This window comes from Protomyctophum parallelum (genome assembly GCF_964188405.1).
Source record: "Protomyctophum parallelum genome assembly, chromosome: 13".
Taxonomy (NCBI): domain Eukaryota; kingdom Metazoa; phylum Chordata; class Actinopteri; order Myctophiformes; family Myctophidae; genus Protomyctophum; species Protomyctophum parallelum.
The window spans coordinates 23,478,962-23,494,846 of NC_139708.1; the positions used below are offsets into that span (position 1 = coordinate 23,478,962).

Genomic DNA, 15,885 nt, shown 5'->3' on the forward strand with positions numbered 1-15,885 from the left:
AGAAGTTTATCACTAAACTTCTTTGCCTTTTTACCATTTTGAAAGACATTTTTGAATAGTTCAAGTAGACGATCTACAAGCTCACAACTTTTTGATGTAGAGTTGAACAATTTTAATGTTTTTCAAAATAGTAAAAAAAAAAACGAAAGAAAATAGGTCCCATAGTATTTAGTCTTATATGCCTACAAAATGAAATACCAACCAGACCAGTCACTCCACACAGTTTTAGATGTTTTTATTTTTTCCAAAAGCATGTAAAAAATGAAAATTTAAAAACCATGGAAAGGAAATGCACAAACATGATTGCGTGTGTTTGTGTGTTGAAAGATAAGGTTACATCTTAAAATGCTGTAAACCAACTGAGCTGAAATGAGGGTGTAAGGACTATAGGAGAAGAGAGAAGAAAAATAAAGAAAACACAGCCCAAACGTTCTTTTTGCTATAAGGCCACCTCATTCCACAGATCAAGTTTATAAGTTTACAATATAGAATACTTTTTTTTTTTTTTTTTTAAGAATGCATACAGCTAAAAAATGTCAATGACAAACAGTGACACCTGCATAAAAGACAAAACTTAAGTCAAACACTGAGATTTAGCACAAAACTAAAATTAGTCACAAAACAAATAAGTCACAGAGCTATCATTCACCTGAGCCTCTTGGCACCAGTCAGTGTAGAAAAATGTACCTTTCTGTTTCACTCTGCAATTCACATTGTGCATCAGTTGTACCTTGGCGCACTGCTTTACAGAGAATGACAGAGACAATATGGATGTAGTTGAAGTGTCTATTCTAAATATCACATCATTGGTTTCAAATCATGCAGGGACCCTTTTTTTTCAAAAGAAAAATAAATATAAAATATACACTCTGACCCTTGGAGTGATGTAATTAATGTGTGTGGATATTATGAAATCTGATCATAAAAATGAATGCTGGTTGTACGTATGAAGTATCCTCAGGTTTAATATTGGAACTCTTAAAATAATATCAATTTCCCTTTTCAACACAGAAAAATCCTTAGTGTCAGTTCAACTTTGAGTGTACAAATGGATCCTTACAGGTCCATTTCCCAGAGTTAAATTAACAGAGAAATTTGCTTTCAAGTAGGCCTAGAGAAATTATTTTTTGAGGTCTGTGCATTTAACAAAACTCTAATTTGGAAAAGCATTAAGGTTTGCCTTTCTTTCTTTTCTTTAAAGAAAAGGAAAAGCTAATTTCTTTATTCCTATTATCCACAGCATGCTCAGATTCACAGTAAACCCTCAAGTCACAAAAAGTATGTGTCATTCAGGTGTCAGTCAAGTATCAGTGGTTTGTAGTCCTTTTTTTTAATAAATGGAGATATTTGAATGGCTTTAATCTCATTCTTTGTGAAGAATGAGAGATTGAGTCGTTTTGTCTGACTAGTCTTACTTGCCTTATCAGGGGCAGATAAATAAAAAGTGACTGATAGTGCAGCCTCGGCACTGCAGACTGTGGCAACTCGTTTATTCAAAACTTTGAATACAAGCTGTAATGAGTTCAGGTCTCAGGGCAAAATCTAGCCCACATTTTTACATCGACTGTCACACTACCATCTCCCCAGCAGGGGGCAGCCTGCACAGGGCTTTGGGTGGACTGCAAACTGCAGAAACTCCACTGGGGATCGTTGTTACAAACCTCCAAGCTCTGTTCAATTCAGTACTTAGGCCTATAGGTCCAGGTGCTAAGAAGCATTTAGCTAGTAAGACATGAGATGAGAACAGGAAGGCATTTTCTTTTAAAGCCTGATATACTACTTAGTCCTACGATAGTGTCGCATGGCGAAAATAGCTGACCTACAAGCTCATAAATCGAGGATGCTATACTCATGAGCTTTCCTCATAGCTCATAGTTCTGCTATTTTCAGCGCGCAACACTGTCGTACGGTACGATGTAGCATAACATAGGCATAAGGGGAACTATGTCCATGCTCTCTGGATGGGACTTGGAGACATTCATAAGAATTATGTAAAATGTGATCACATACAGTGGCCCCACAGTGGTTCTTTACTAGCACACTCACATACAGCAGAGAGAGGCCTAACATTAATGGAATATGAATGCCATAATGTTAAGTGGGGTTTCTACAAGGGTTGAGCCCTATCCAGACAGGAACATACTCACTTTTGACCCTCACAGGTCAGACACAGACAGAAGTGGAAGTCAACAGATTCATCAAAATAGCCAACAAATTCAATTAATGTTGGATTTAGTTTAGCATTTTAGAATATAGAGATAAGGGAGGTTTATTGACAAGACCTATGCTTCCCTGTGTTTAACATCTTGCCTGGTGATCATGCATGGTCATATGTGCAAGGCAAGCACAGTAGAATATAGTGTGGTACGTTCACTAAACAGACTACAGCAATATGTACAGATCGTATACGAACAACAATCTTAAAAACCCATTAATATTTCAACTATAAAAGCTCAGAGAGCGTCAACTTAGGCTGTGACATCAATCAAATCCAGCAAAACACAGAGAAAGTGCTTCTCGGAACATAAAAATAAAAACAGGTATAACTGATGAATGAAATGGAAAAAACACATGACCTAAGTCATCCACAACACAAGAGACAGTTATGAGGGAATGGGTGATTTATACGTAATCGACCATTTATAATACATCGATCAGTTTACGGCATGTCGCTCGATATACATACCATGTATTTTTCACATCATTTTTGTCGAGTGGCACTTGTTGAAAGGGTCGTGTGAAGAGTATACATGATCCGTAAGCCTAGTTCAGACCAAAGATTTTGCGACAACACAAAATCAATTTAAGCATGAAAAGACCCTTTTAGGCTACTAAGACCCAATCCCACTAATAGACATGCAAGAGAGAGAAAAAAATCTGTCATGCCTGTCGTTAAGACAAACAAAACATGGAATCAAGTGGAAACAAGAATGGTGAGCTATACTGCCCATGTGTGCGCTCATTTTACAGTACGTTGTACCCTGTTCGTTTCTCAAATATTTGAAACGTGACAAACTGTCATATTCTGACAGCAAAATCTAAATTCAATTTTTTTAAAGTTACGTTGTAGTTGAATTTGTAAAATGTTAGCATAAAATAAAACCAAAAATAAAACTAAGTTTGCAAGTGGAACCCTCCCCTCAGAACATTGACCTGAGTGTATGCTCTACTGCAAAGAGTGTATAGCCTCTGCCGATATGTTTGCCTTGGCATACAGTTTACTTATGAAAGAAAAGATGCAAATTCAGAAAGTAATCAAACATAACATCAAACTAACTAAAAGCTAGTGTGATTAGAATCCCAAACCTCCAGCAAAAAGTTAACGCTGGATTGTTGAGAAGGCATTTGGTCACAATCAACAACCAATTCCAAAGAGGAAAATGTCAAATAAAAATGTTCAAAAATAAAAAATAAAATAAAAAGCCACTCAATGTCTGGCCTGGTCATTTACTAGGCGTTTGTGCATGCGTGTACCTGTGTTGATGACTTGGGAAAAATTAAGTATGTGAAAGACTTAAGTGCACGCTCCATATGAGGCATGTGTTCTTCGAGACGAATTGGAGGTTTAATGTAGAATAAAGGAGGAGAAAGGCAGGGACACTACGGGTGGGGACACAGGCAGACATGATTATGTGGTCTTTGTTATGGTCTCCGTCTCCTTGGGGGTCCAAAGCTCCTTGTGCTGTTTGCGTCCAAAGCCTTCGTCATAGTTGCCTTTGCTCTTGAAGAGCTGCTGGAAATGGGCTTTACAGTAGAATTCACCCTGAAGAGCTGCGAAGGTGCCAAGGCTACAGGGTGGGCAATTGTAGGGTCAAATAAAAACAGATGAAATCAGGAAAATCACAACGTGAAGAAAGTTACACATAATTGATGGGAAGAAGGAGAGAGAATGCAGAAACTCACCTGAGTTTGGTGTTGCAGTGTTTGCAACAGAAGCAGTTTGAATGGAATATCTGACTGTTGGCAACCAGTCTCTCCATTGGGTAGACCGTCTTCTCACATGAAGAGCACACTTCCTTTTGAGTTTTAAAGCTGAAGGACTGAAAACATGAACGCACAACTTTACTACTGTGCCAGTGCCCAGTGCCACCAAGAACCCAGAACCCATTCCTCACATTTTAAACCACAATTTAAGTAGGAACTAATTCCAATATTCCCCCCTCCACTGTGAGCATGCGTAAATGTGTACGTGCATGTATATATGTGTGTGCACGGATATGTGTGTGTGTATATATATATATATATATATATATATATATATATATATATATATATATAAATAGTTCAATTTGTTTTCTTCACATTGCTTCCATTATTGCTAGCATTTAATTGTAATTACTTTAATGCATGATTCTCAAACACAGTAACTTAGGGATACAGTTAATATGGGGCTCTATGGTCTATGGTCGAAATATTGGGTAGTCGGATTTATGGGTGTCGGATTATTGGGACGTCGGACTAACGCTACGCCCGTGATCCCAGGTGCTGTCTGGTGGCTCAACAAGTCAGTACACGATCTTACAGAGATGCTTGCAAGCAACAACTTTCCTTCTTAAAACAAAGTTAGGTAATAAAGTTGCATAAATCTGGATAGATATATGATCCATTTCTGAAAGTAGTGAAAATTTATAGCTCCAAGGTGCTCTTTTGAAATAAAAGATGATGCAAATTAAAGGGATCGGCTCACTAGGACAGCAGGAGTAACAGAGACAAGTTGATACAGGAACATGAATTTGAGAGCACTGCGTCAGGCATATTTACCTTAGATTCTGGCATATTTACCTTCGATCGCTGGACAGGTTTCTCTTCAGTGGTGGTGCTTCTGTTTTCCTGAGAGGCGAGAAAACATAATGACATTTTATGCAAATATTTCAGTAACAATTGATGGTTCAAATGCAAAGATAATTAAAGTCACATGTCATCATTATGTACAACATGAAATGAATAATTTTGTCACTGTCCTCTCTGATTAGATCTAATAGTCCTTCCATTATGTCCTCATCAGTCTTTGCTCTCTAGTCGACTCTCCATCCAGGCCTCCATCTGTCTCCATGTGCACCCCCGAGAGGGGATCATGTGCCTTCTGTCTGGGTATGTGAGCCGAGCTGTGGGATGCTCTGCATGGGGGCTGCCCTCAACACTACAACATGGAACCAGCATCCAAATACTGACTCATAGAACTGCTCTTCACATACAGCTATACAGATTACATGGGGCTGGGTACAATAGCCGATATACCGCGGTTAATGTTTTTGATTTTTATTCACAACCTTTTGGGGAGATAATGTGATATTGCGATACCGTCGGTAAACAGAGATTTATTATCGTGATAACAAAAAAATCCATACCGCCCCAGCCCTAGCCATGACATGGGTATGGGAGTCGCAAATAACATTTCACCCATGTCTGCACAGCAGCCTTTCTTTCGTCTCCATGTTAATGAAGAAAGAAATATTTCAAATTGGATTTAGTGACGGATATTTATATAGGAAGACTGGAACAGCTTAACATCTACATAAGAGGAAAACTAAAGCACTGCACAATCTGCTTTGTTGCAGCTTCATAACATTTTTACTGTTCAGCCTCTGAAGAAGATGACCCACAATCATATACCAAAACGTGTACTTTTCAAATTTCTTGCAGCCTTTTCATAGAGGTCAGCAGACTCAGCACATTTTGTATCTTTCCCTGCAGGACATTCTGCAGGCTAACCAACAGATGTGGAGGTTGTCATCTAATTGCAGCCAGGTCGAAAGTTTAAGTTTCAAAATGGGCAGAGAAACACATCCCCAGGAGGTCAGCAAGACCAAATCATCCTGGGTCTGGTGTCAAGCCTGGCCAAGGGAAGCTATTCTGTCTCAATGATTTGAGCTGTACTGTAGTCATGTAGTAGTGTACATCTGCCTGTTCCCCGCCAGCAGCAACATGCATAACCACAGCATTTGAACCAGAGGAACAGGTAGTTTGAGTGGATTATAAAATGACGAGCATGCCAACGCCAAAAGCTACTGAAAATTTGAAAAACGCTGGTGCGCATGGAAAGAAGGGTTCCTTCTGTTTGGAAAGTCCTTGCTAACTTGACTTTTTACTAAAACCATGTTATGTAAGGAGGTCAGCTTGGAGAGGGGGAGGGGTCTCTCTCTCTCTCAAAGTTGGACAGGACAGAGAAGAAAGCCTCCAGGGAGACAACAGCTGAGCTCTGTTTGCAACTGCTTTGACTTGCACTGTGCGCACAAGTCCCTGCTTGTAGGTTCGGAGAAATGCAATGTGAACGGCGCACTGTGATGAAAACTTCACCACATACCACTACAGTGATTGGCAAGCGTGGGAGCACCCTACTCCCTTCAACAGTAACAATTGTTTGAAAATGAAATCAGGGCCCAGGCCGTAGCGTAACGGTCTGGGCACCGGACTGGTAATCCAGTCGCAGTGTGCCGCGGGTTCGACTCCCGGACCCGACACGGCCTTTACTGCATGTCATCCCCCCATCTCTCTCCCGTTTCCTGTCAGCCTACTGTCTGTCCCTTCAAAAATCAATAAAAAGGCGTAAGCCGCAAAAAAATATATTAAAAAAAGAAAAAAAAGAAAATGAAATCAGAGGTCCATTCATTCAACAAGTGAATCAATGATGTTGCAACTAATATACTAATAATACCAATACTTCCACTGAGGGTAAATCCAACCTCTTCTACAGTACATGCATCTGCAATGTCACCACCACTCTATAATAAACAGACCTACAGCATTAAGGTTGTGAAGACAATGAATATTATCTTTATGTGATTCCAGTTATCTTTTAAATTCACATTTAATTGTCCTGCTGATTACTTTGAAAACCCTTCATCGTCTTTTGCCAGTCAATGAAGGGCCAGGAAGTTAAGCTAGGGGTTTTTCTTAATTTACATCATGATTTCGGAATGACTGGCACATTGAGAGAGTAAACCATTCAACTTCCTTAATTAAGATGTAATCAGTAACTAAACCATCCTTCTCCTTGTTAGGCCTGGATCCTGATCAGCTCTGTATACTGCAGTGCTGCTAGCTTGCATGAGGGCTCACCCTTGGTTGGTTATCTGGCAAGGCATGCATGTACACAAGGCATACTGTACACTAGACAACAAAAACACCACCTCCTGTATTAAGCAACACTTTAGTTTACTGAAAACATTTTGTAACATGATGGATATAAGAGATAAACAGATAAACAAAGCGTTGGACGGTTCCCCTACTACGAGGCTTAAGGACATTCAAATAAGTCAAGAACAAATGAAGCAAAATACAAATGTTTGCAAGAGGAAATGTTGATCCGAGTGAGGACATAGCATTTTTTCAAATGATCAATGTTCTACTTGCTCAGAGTGTACAAATCAAACCAAATGAACTGTAAGGGTAAATTTGGTTTAATGTGTACACTCCTAGTTAAATGAACAACACTGAGGATTTTACTGTGTACCATGCTCTTCTAGTAAACAACTAATCATGTTTTGGAATACTGTGTACCATGCTCTTCTAGTAAACAACTAATCATGTTTTGGAAGAGTGTGTGCACCATGCCGCCTTCCATCTTCTTTTGCCTTATATGTACATGAGAGAAGAGGATGTCATTGTCACAGAAGAGCTGCTAGAACGTGGCAGGAAATTGTGATGACATGTCTGACATCCTCCGTCTCACAGAATCCACAATGGGATAGTCGATATTAATACTGGCAATCCATGTTCAGGTAAATCTATAATATGAGAATGAAGGCATACTCCATCAGAAAATGACTATGTCCATTGGATTGCACAGAGATATTAGCCTTAAATGCTCATGGTGCATCACTACCATACAAGAGAATAGAATACATGATGCATGTCCCCTTTAGTAATGGAGCAACGCAACGCCACACACACACACACACACACACAACTTTTCATTTAAACAGCAGCATGAATCTAGGACGGTGTACAGACTGTAACTTTGCCTGTATGCAAAAGCAAACCCAACCCCCCCCCCCCCCCCCCCCCCCCCGTAAATGTTTTGGAGTGCTTGGTTGGCCTGCTGCACAGATCAGGGTTTGATACTCTTCTGTTGAGGACTCCTATAATCTTATTACTTTCCCAAATCCCATTGCCTTTACTCCCAGAGCAAAGGCCCCTGTAGAGCTTGCCCGGTGAAACCCCCTGCCATCTCAAGTCTACATTATAAATTCAGGAATGTTCATTTAACTCAGTAAGAGTGTAAAAATGGAACCAAATTAGAACCGATTTGTGCATTCCTCGAGTTAAATTAACGCTGGAAAGAAGGCAAGGGTACACCATACAATCCTGAAGAGTTAAAAGAGCATATTTCGTACTTCACTGTACAGACGCATTGCAACAGATTTGCACAACGCATAGTCACTCATCTGTTATTTTTGGCGAGCGACATGGTCGTGTGTATTAGGCTCAAATTTGCGACAGCGTGGGAGAACTAGGGTGCAGTTTACAATACATGCCTGCATATTAGCATAATGATGTGTGGATTTTAGTGCCCAAAGTGTTCATACAAAGCTTCACCTCCGTTGAGACAATAAAAAGCTCTGGAATTCCAGCATGCACCATCCATGACATTAACCAGGCCTCTCTCATGCCATATCAGTGTTTGCAAGCGATATCAACTGACAGAAATGTTTAGAGCCATTACAACACCACTTCGGAATATTACATGGGAAAAATAGACAAAGTGGTGGTTCTGGAGTATATGCATGCAATGTGGAAAATGTTCGCTCTCCTGTAGTGAATTTGATATGCCTGATTTATACTTATACTATGATGCCGCCAATGCATTGTGAGCTTATAGATCAGCTATTTTTGGTGCACAACACTGCCGTACAACTAAGTAAATTATACACAAGGCTTTAGCAGACTGTAGGACGGGGATCCTTCAGTGCTGACTAAAGTTCTGAACACAACTGGCCTTAAATGGCAAACATGGAGGTCTTATGTTAACAAACGTCAGTGGTCATTTATTCCACTCATCCTTATTTTTAGAACAGCGTCTGATCCACTTGAGGGATGGAACATAAACAGAACAAATAAGAAATACCTCATTCTTCAGACGCATCAAAACACTGTTAATAGGCCTACGGCTTCAAAAGTAATAAATCCAAATTATGATCTATTTCAAGTTGATACACGGCATTGGCCTGAAGTTAAATACTTTCCTACTGAAGATATCATCTTAGATTGCACATTTTGGACATGCCCTGAAGGCCTCGGCACCGCTCCAGTGATGAAAACGGCTGCCACAGGGTAGATATATAGCCTTGCCTAGACAGTATTCTTCCACCTATTGCTCTAAACATGAAGAGACAGAGTTTGTAAAGTTATGTGGGAAAAAGTACCTAGGATGAAATTCACGATACAAAACTGGGAGTGCTATAAAGATAAAATATTTGTTTTGCATAACATCAGTGTTAATTTAATTCTGTGCATGTAGCAATTTCACTGTAATCTGGGTTGAGTATCAAAATATAACAATAACACTTTTAAAGAGATTTCTACACTAAAGGGCAGTGCAGAAAAAGATGTCAAATGGGACATTGCTGGTCATTGCATTGCATTGCATTTAACGGATGTCTCAAACTAGTTCCTTTTTCCAACTTCCTGTGATAGACAATCAACGTAACAAGACAAAATGCACTTTTTGCTTTGGGTGCCATGTTTGCCGAGATAACTTACACAAGTCTGGGGAGACTACTTCCTGTGAGGAAATGCAGTGTGTGAGATTGCTGCTGCAAGACAAGTGTCAGCGAAACAACGCTTTATAAGGCCTTTCTCATCTTAACCACTTAGACCAATTTCATACCTCGTCATATGATGTGGTGTCATAAGAGTTTTTGATTGATTGAAGTATTTAATACGGTATTTATTAACAGTATGCACTGCAGAATGGGTACATTTCAAAAGAAAGTTCAAAAGAAAGACTTTTACTGTGTACCATGATAGCATTACACTTGTTTACAACAGGGTCAACAATTTTCAATTCAGCAGAACATTTAGAGACGTACAAATACACTTCTATACACAAAAAACTAAAAAAACTAAACAGGAAATCATCATATAAAAAGTTTCTTTTTGCAGATAGTCATGGCATCGCAGTTACAATGTTTATTTGTTTTGTTGGGTTTTTAGGTTGTCCAGTTGAGCTTGGAGATCACTGTTGAAGCGCTTGGCAAGCTTTGACTTGCATTTTAGAAATTCAGAGGATTTGTAGTCTCTGGTTTTCATTGCAGTCAGTATGTCCGAATTCATCCATGGCTCCGAGCGGGTTTTGAGTTTTGACCCTGATGGTTCTCAGGGATGTCATGTTGTTCAGTACTGATGTAAATTTGGTTTTGAAGCAAAGCCGAGATTCTGGATTTGTCCGAGGTCAGAATGAGATCAATGAGGGTTTGAGTAAATCACACACAAGTTTGATAATTAGCTGACTGACACAGTGCAGGTCACAAAACCTACTGAATGATTTGAAGACAGGCGCCTCTTTAAGTTGTACATCTGTGTTCAATCTACTCTGCTATTTTCACTAATATTGATTTTGTCATGACATGCTGAAAATATGGACACCAGGTTGGAAGTGCTTACAGTAGGAAGAAACTGATGTGTTAAAATGATGCGTTCATCTATCCTGTGCTGGAAAAAGCTCAATAACCACAGGATATGAGCACCATGTTGTATTCACTTTTTTGTACATGTGTGTGGTTGTTCACCACCACTGCTACAACCTCATTCGAGGGGAAACACAAAACACTGAATGTAAAAAAACATAATAATAATAACAGATGCTCTAATATTTCACAAGTGTGTTTTCACACTGGTGAAATATTACACATCTGTTAGTTCAACTGCTCCATGTTTTGTGAATGTCAAAGTGCAAATCAGGTGCTCTCTTTTACTCAAACAGCCTTTATGAAAACTGTGAAGGAGACAAATCCCAGAGATGTTTTTCATAGTAACACCTAGTTGTTACTTAGGTGATGAGAACTGAAGTCTCGGAGCAGCAGAATAACATCGCCTGCAATTTCACGAGTTATTTTCAAGTTATTTTTTATTTTAAAAGGACAACTTTAGTTTTTTTTCAACCAAGATTCATGTTTTAGGTTGTTATTAGAGAAAGTAAAAGATGAGTGTTCGGGATATACTGAATGTGTCAAACTGGCATATTGAGCCTATGACACAGTGTGGCTTCCCCCCAGTAGTACTGAATGTGAAGGTAGCCTCGTGATCTTTTGTGGCCAGATGTAATTTCTTGGGGTCTAGTAGGACTATAGTAAAGAATAAAAAAATAAATCGCTATAAAATTTTGTAAAAAAATACATATTTAGCCCCGTGCTCGAATGCCCCCACCACCCTGTCAAAAACAGCTAAAATCCCTAATACGAAAGAAAGCAGCAAATGGAAAAAAAAGAACACTCATCTTTTACTTTCTCTAATAACAACCTAAAACATGAACCTTGGATGAAAAAAAACTAAAGTTGTCCTTTAAACACATGAACCGTAGCATCCCCATATCTGGGTTGAAACAATAGGCGAAGTTTCAGCAAAAATAGGAAATTTGGTGAACTGAAAATAGACTGTGTAGTGTGTACATCCTCACAACGCATGTCAGTGCAAGTTTAGAGTGGGGGGGAAAAAAAGGAGGGGAACATAGGCCTCCTGTCAACAAAGTTTATACTATCGTTTCCAGACCCTAGATATGTAACGATCTCAAAACCTTTTCAAAAATATAATTTTAACTTAAAAAACAGTACTTACTAATGCGAGTACTAGCTAAGCTCTAGCTATCGAATCAACCCAAACTTGTGGTCAAAGTTAATCATTCAACAAAAGCAGTGGACTGTAGATGCACTCTGATGCATTTACCCAATTTCTTACAGGATGGCTGTACTTCATTAACGTGGAAGGATATTGCTTACTATTTCAGCTGACAGGGAATGCAAAGCATCTGTGGATAGTAACTGGTCTAGTATGTCATCTATCTTACTAACTAGACCACAATGAAGCCTTCTAATGAAATTAATGCCAGTGTAATTACCAGTATTCTCACTTCAAAGAGAGAAAGAGTGAAAGGTATAGAATGTGTTCAGAATTTGAAACATGTATTGACATGAACATGCAATAACCCAAGGAGAAGCTACTGACATCTACACTTGGAAGTCACTCAAGTCAAGATTAGAACCTGCCTTAAGTACCAAGAAAGACAGATGTTATCACATAGATTGAGACAGAGAGGGACAGGCAACATTTCACAACTGAAGCCTGCTGGGGGATTGGAATTCAGGACAACAGGCCCCATCACGTCCACAACATCCAACATGCAAATATCTGGTTTACGTCTCACTACATTTTACACTACCCATAACAGATGGTTCCTGTTATGAGTATTCTCATCCAGCCCTTGTTGGGTTGAGAGACCATGGATTTTCTTTACAAGCCAAATAATGTTGATTTTGTTGTGGTGAAGTCAAGTGGTTAACCCATCAACAGCCACTCGCACACATGGCATCTTGTTGGGACACTTTGACAGGACATGTCCTGTCAAAGTGTCCTTGCGCAAGATGCTTTAGAATATTGTTCGAAAATGACATGGGTGGTTTCATTTCAGGTACAGGGAGACATTGAACAACAACACATTTCAAAATTAGTTTCTGGAGGCATTTCTGTTCTGTTATGGCAAATTAGCATATTCTAGTATCTGCTCTATGCCGAAATAACACGTTAGCAGCCACCAGGCACCAGCCTGATGTGGCAAAATACCCAATTTCCACTCATCTGGTGTTTATTTTTTTTAATACTAGACCAAGTTTTGACTGTAGCTCATCACCCACAGTCAAGGAGGCAATCAGAGGAAACACCCATGCTATACATTTTGATAGTGATTAAAATATGTACAATGGCAATTTAAATGTATAAAGCGACTTCACAAAATAACCTACAGACGCAACAGATCAATCTTTGTAACACCAAGAGAAAACTGAGACGTTTGGACAATACAGTCTGGACAAATCCTGTAATACCATACAAGTCTCTCTCAGGTCCCTTTGGAGCAATTAAATGACAATTATTGGATTATCTTCATCTTAATGGAAATGAGTCACTGTGGGCAGGAATTGCATTTAGGCCATCAGAGATTGGGTTTAAACTAAGTGAAGTGTGGTAGTTAATATTAATGTAACTGGCCTCTTAATTGAAACAAAGTGAGTAATAACAATGCACTAACAAATGTTGGCGTTCAATGTGCATGTTGTGGAAACTGTTAATCTGAGTATTAATCAGAGTAGTAGTTTAGTATTGTTGTACACGACTGGTTAGTGGTTAGAAGAGTAACCCTCCTCAAACAAATGGCACTTTCAGACATTAACAAATTGGGTGTGTATGCCCATTCTTATTTCTTACCATTAACAGAAGAATGTATGATAATGGAAAAACATATCTTAATAGTTCTCATCAAAGCCTTGCCTTTCATTCTGATTAAAGCCTTTAAAATTGTGATAGCCATTGCTGTTATATAGTCTGTCAGACCTTTGATGTAAATCAATCTAGAGTACTAGGTGGTCAGTCTGTACTGTACACAGGAAGGCCAGACAGATCCTTGACCGTTTAGTCCATGGAAATGACCATAATACTTACTTGCCCCTCACCACCACACAGGCCAAGGCTATAATTATTAATTATACAGGCAGCTGTAGATGAGGCATCTTGAATGGATAAAAAGGTGGTTTGACAAAGCCACATATAGGTTTGTAAAGTAAACTGGTTGACGAAATACACATGGTGGAGAATCTGTGACTTTAAACGTGTGTACTATAGTGTACATCCTTCCGCCAGTGCATAGAACCAGTGTAAAAAGCACCATCAGGATTCCACCAAGGGTTTAATCCAGTCGCTTCATTCATTCAGTATTATCGCAGCTATCTCATCCATCAGTGCTCAGTGGTCAATGAGTTCATGCGCAGCACTGAATGCACAGACAGACACCTCTTATTCACTGGCTGTTGTATACCTGCTTTACAGACATTTTACATAACACCGTGACTAGACTAGATCAGGTCTATATGCACGATGATGAGAATTTTACACTATTAGAACTGTGCCACCAGTCGCACCAGACAAGACAACACACGGCCAAGGGGACATCGATCACCATCAATCACACTAGAATCTGAGAATAAAATCTATCGAGGAAGAGGTCACTCACAGATTCAAAGACAAATCGCAAACTTCCACAGAAAAACAGACCATTAATAGGGGGTGTGTGCGCGCATCATATTATGCAATCAACATTTTACGAGATTACCTTCGTGAGTGATCATAATTAGCAAGCAAGCTAACGTGAATTTACAACGTTAAAAAGGGGGTTGAAAAAATGAAATCTGAAGAGCGCAAAGCAGAACATTATGAACAACACATCGGCGGCGCCTCGTTTAGACGCCCTTTAATGTAATTAGAATCGAAAATATAAACAAATATGCTGCTATAGTCTCATCCTTACAGACCCCACCACCACGTTGATGGGTCAGATAAGACAATATGCGGCTCCCATGGTGGTGCTGGTGGGGAGCTAGCTTTAACATTAGCGAGTGGACGGACATGAAATTAAGCTCACCTCATCATCATCACACAGAAAGCAGCAGGAAAACTGTCTCGGCCGCACGACGGTGTCGCGCCGCACCTTAAAATAGCCGATCCACAAGCACACAACGCGTCGCCTCGCGACGCGTTGTGTGCTTGTAGATCGGCTATTTTCTGCAAATCAGGCTAGAAGGAGGAGAGGCTGCAGCCACGGAGAGACACACACCAATGGATGAGGAAACGCTGGCTTACCATCTGTGCTCCTGTCTCTCGGTCTCACACAACGACGACAATGTGGTGGGGCTCTGACTCTGTCCTCCGCTCACTCAATGTGCAGAAGTGGACGTTCTTCTCGTTGGGCTTCCGCGTGTGCGTACGTGTGTCTGTGTGGTGGATCAGTCAGTGTGTGTGGCTTTGTTATAGATGAGCCTTCTTGCCACACAGACCCGGCGAGTTACCTCCTGCTCAGTGCTCAGTGAGCCTCGGTGCAGCACCACCCCTCTCCTCGTCGACGTCGTCGTCGTCTCGTTTTTCAAGTCGCTTTCCCACTGTTTTTTTTTTTTTTTTTTTTACTTGCTTTTCTTTTTTTTTACCCCCACATATCACAGCAGGAGATTGCACGCTATTGGTTCTTCATATTTCTGCGCCCACCCCCCCATCCTCGCGTGTGTGTCCCCTCCCCAGTCCCTCTACTGTCATCATGCATAAATTAAGTCACATCTCCTAATAATACGGCTGGGCACGCCGCTTTGAATGCATTTTCAAATTGATGATTAGATGGATTATGAAAACTCAACATGCATGGGCATGTTGATACGGTAAGGGGGTAATAGATAAGGGAAAGAAAGTGTGTGGGGGCACTGGGGGGTCACGTCTCTCCCTGAGTTTAACATTTTACTTGACATAAAGTCCAGCAGCAGACAGTCCAAAAACACACTATAGCCTACGCTGTAAGCCTAGGTCTCAACGTTCATGCTGTATGACTCAATCGTCTCAATGGCTACAAAAGCCAGATGTCCACACAAATATTCTTTTACACTCTGCCTTTTCCACTATTGTGCTATCTTTCTGTTACTATAGTATAGAGACCTCACGCTGACTAATCCTGCACCCATTATGACATCTCTGTCTTTGTCCCTTCTATTGCCCATATATGGATATCTCTCTCTCAGATCCCTGGCTTGATGACGTCATCAGTATACAGTTTGCCCATATATGGCCATGCCGATTGCCGATATGTAGTGTACGTGCTAATAGGCATACCACAGCATAGGTAAAATAGAGCATATTTCT

The 15,885-nt window shown here is 40.0% G+C and overlaps 1 protein-coding gene across 2 annotated transcripts; it reads right to left on the reverse strand.

The window, feature by feature from the left end:
* Positions 1 to 220: 220 nt before the first annotated feature.
* Positions 221 to 15,118, reverse strand: limd2 (LIM domain containing 2). 2 transcript variants are annotated; one of them, XM_083780317.1, is made up of 4 exons: positions 14,845 to 15,118; positions 4,783 to 4,830; positions 3,904 to 4,040; positions 221 to 3,788 (listed from the first exon to the last, which is right to left on the reverse strand). In XM_083780317.1, exons 1-4 carry the CDS (start codon positions 14,845 to 14,847, stop codon positions 3,629 to 3,631), a joined length of 348 nt encoding a protein of 115 aa, XP_083636443.1. In that variant the 5' UTR covers positions 14,848 to 15,118; the 3' UTR covers positions 221 to 3,628. The 2 variants fall into 2 exon arrangements, with proteins under 2 accessions (XP_083636443.1, XP_083636442.1); XM_083780316.1 differs by having other exon boundaries at positions 4,762 to 4,830.
* Positions 15,119 to 15,885: the final 767 nt, after the last annotated feature.

Excerpts from the sequence above, each read along its gene's own strand:
- limd2 (XM_083780316.1), bottom strand. Across the intron at positions 4,041-4,761 it reads TAAATATGCCAGAATCTAAG|TCCTTCAGCTTTAAAACTCA; the intron begins GTAAATATGCCT and ends TCATGTTTTCAG. Across the intron at positions 3,789-3,903 it reads CACTGCAACACCAAACTCAG|CCTTGGCACCTTCGCAGCTC; the intron begins GTGAGTTTCTGC and ends CCCACCCTGTAG.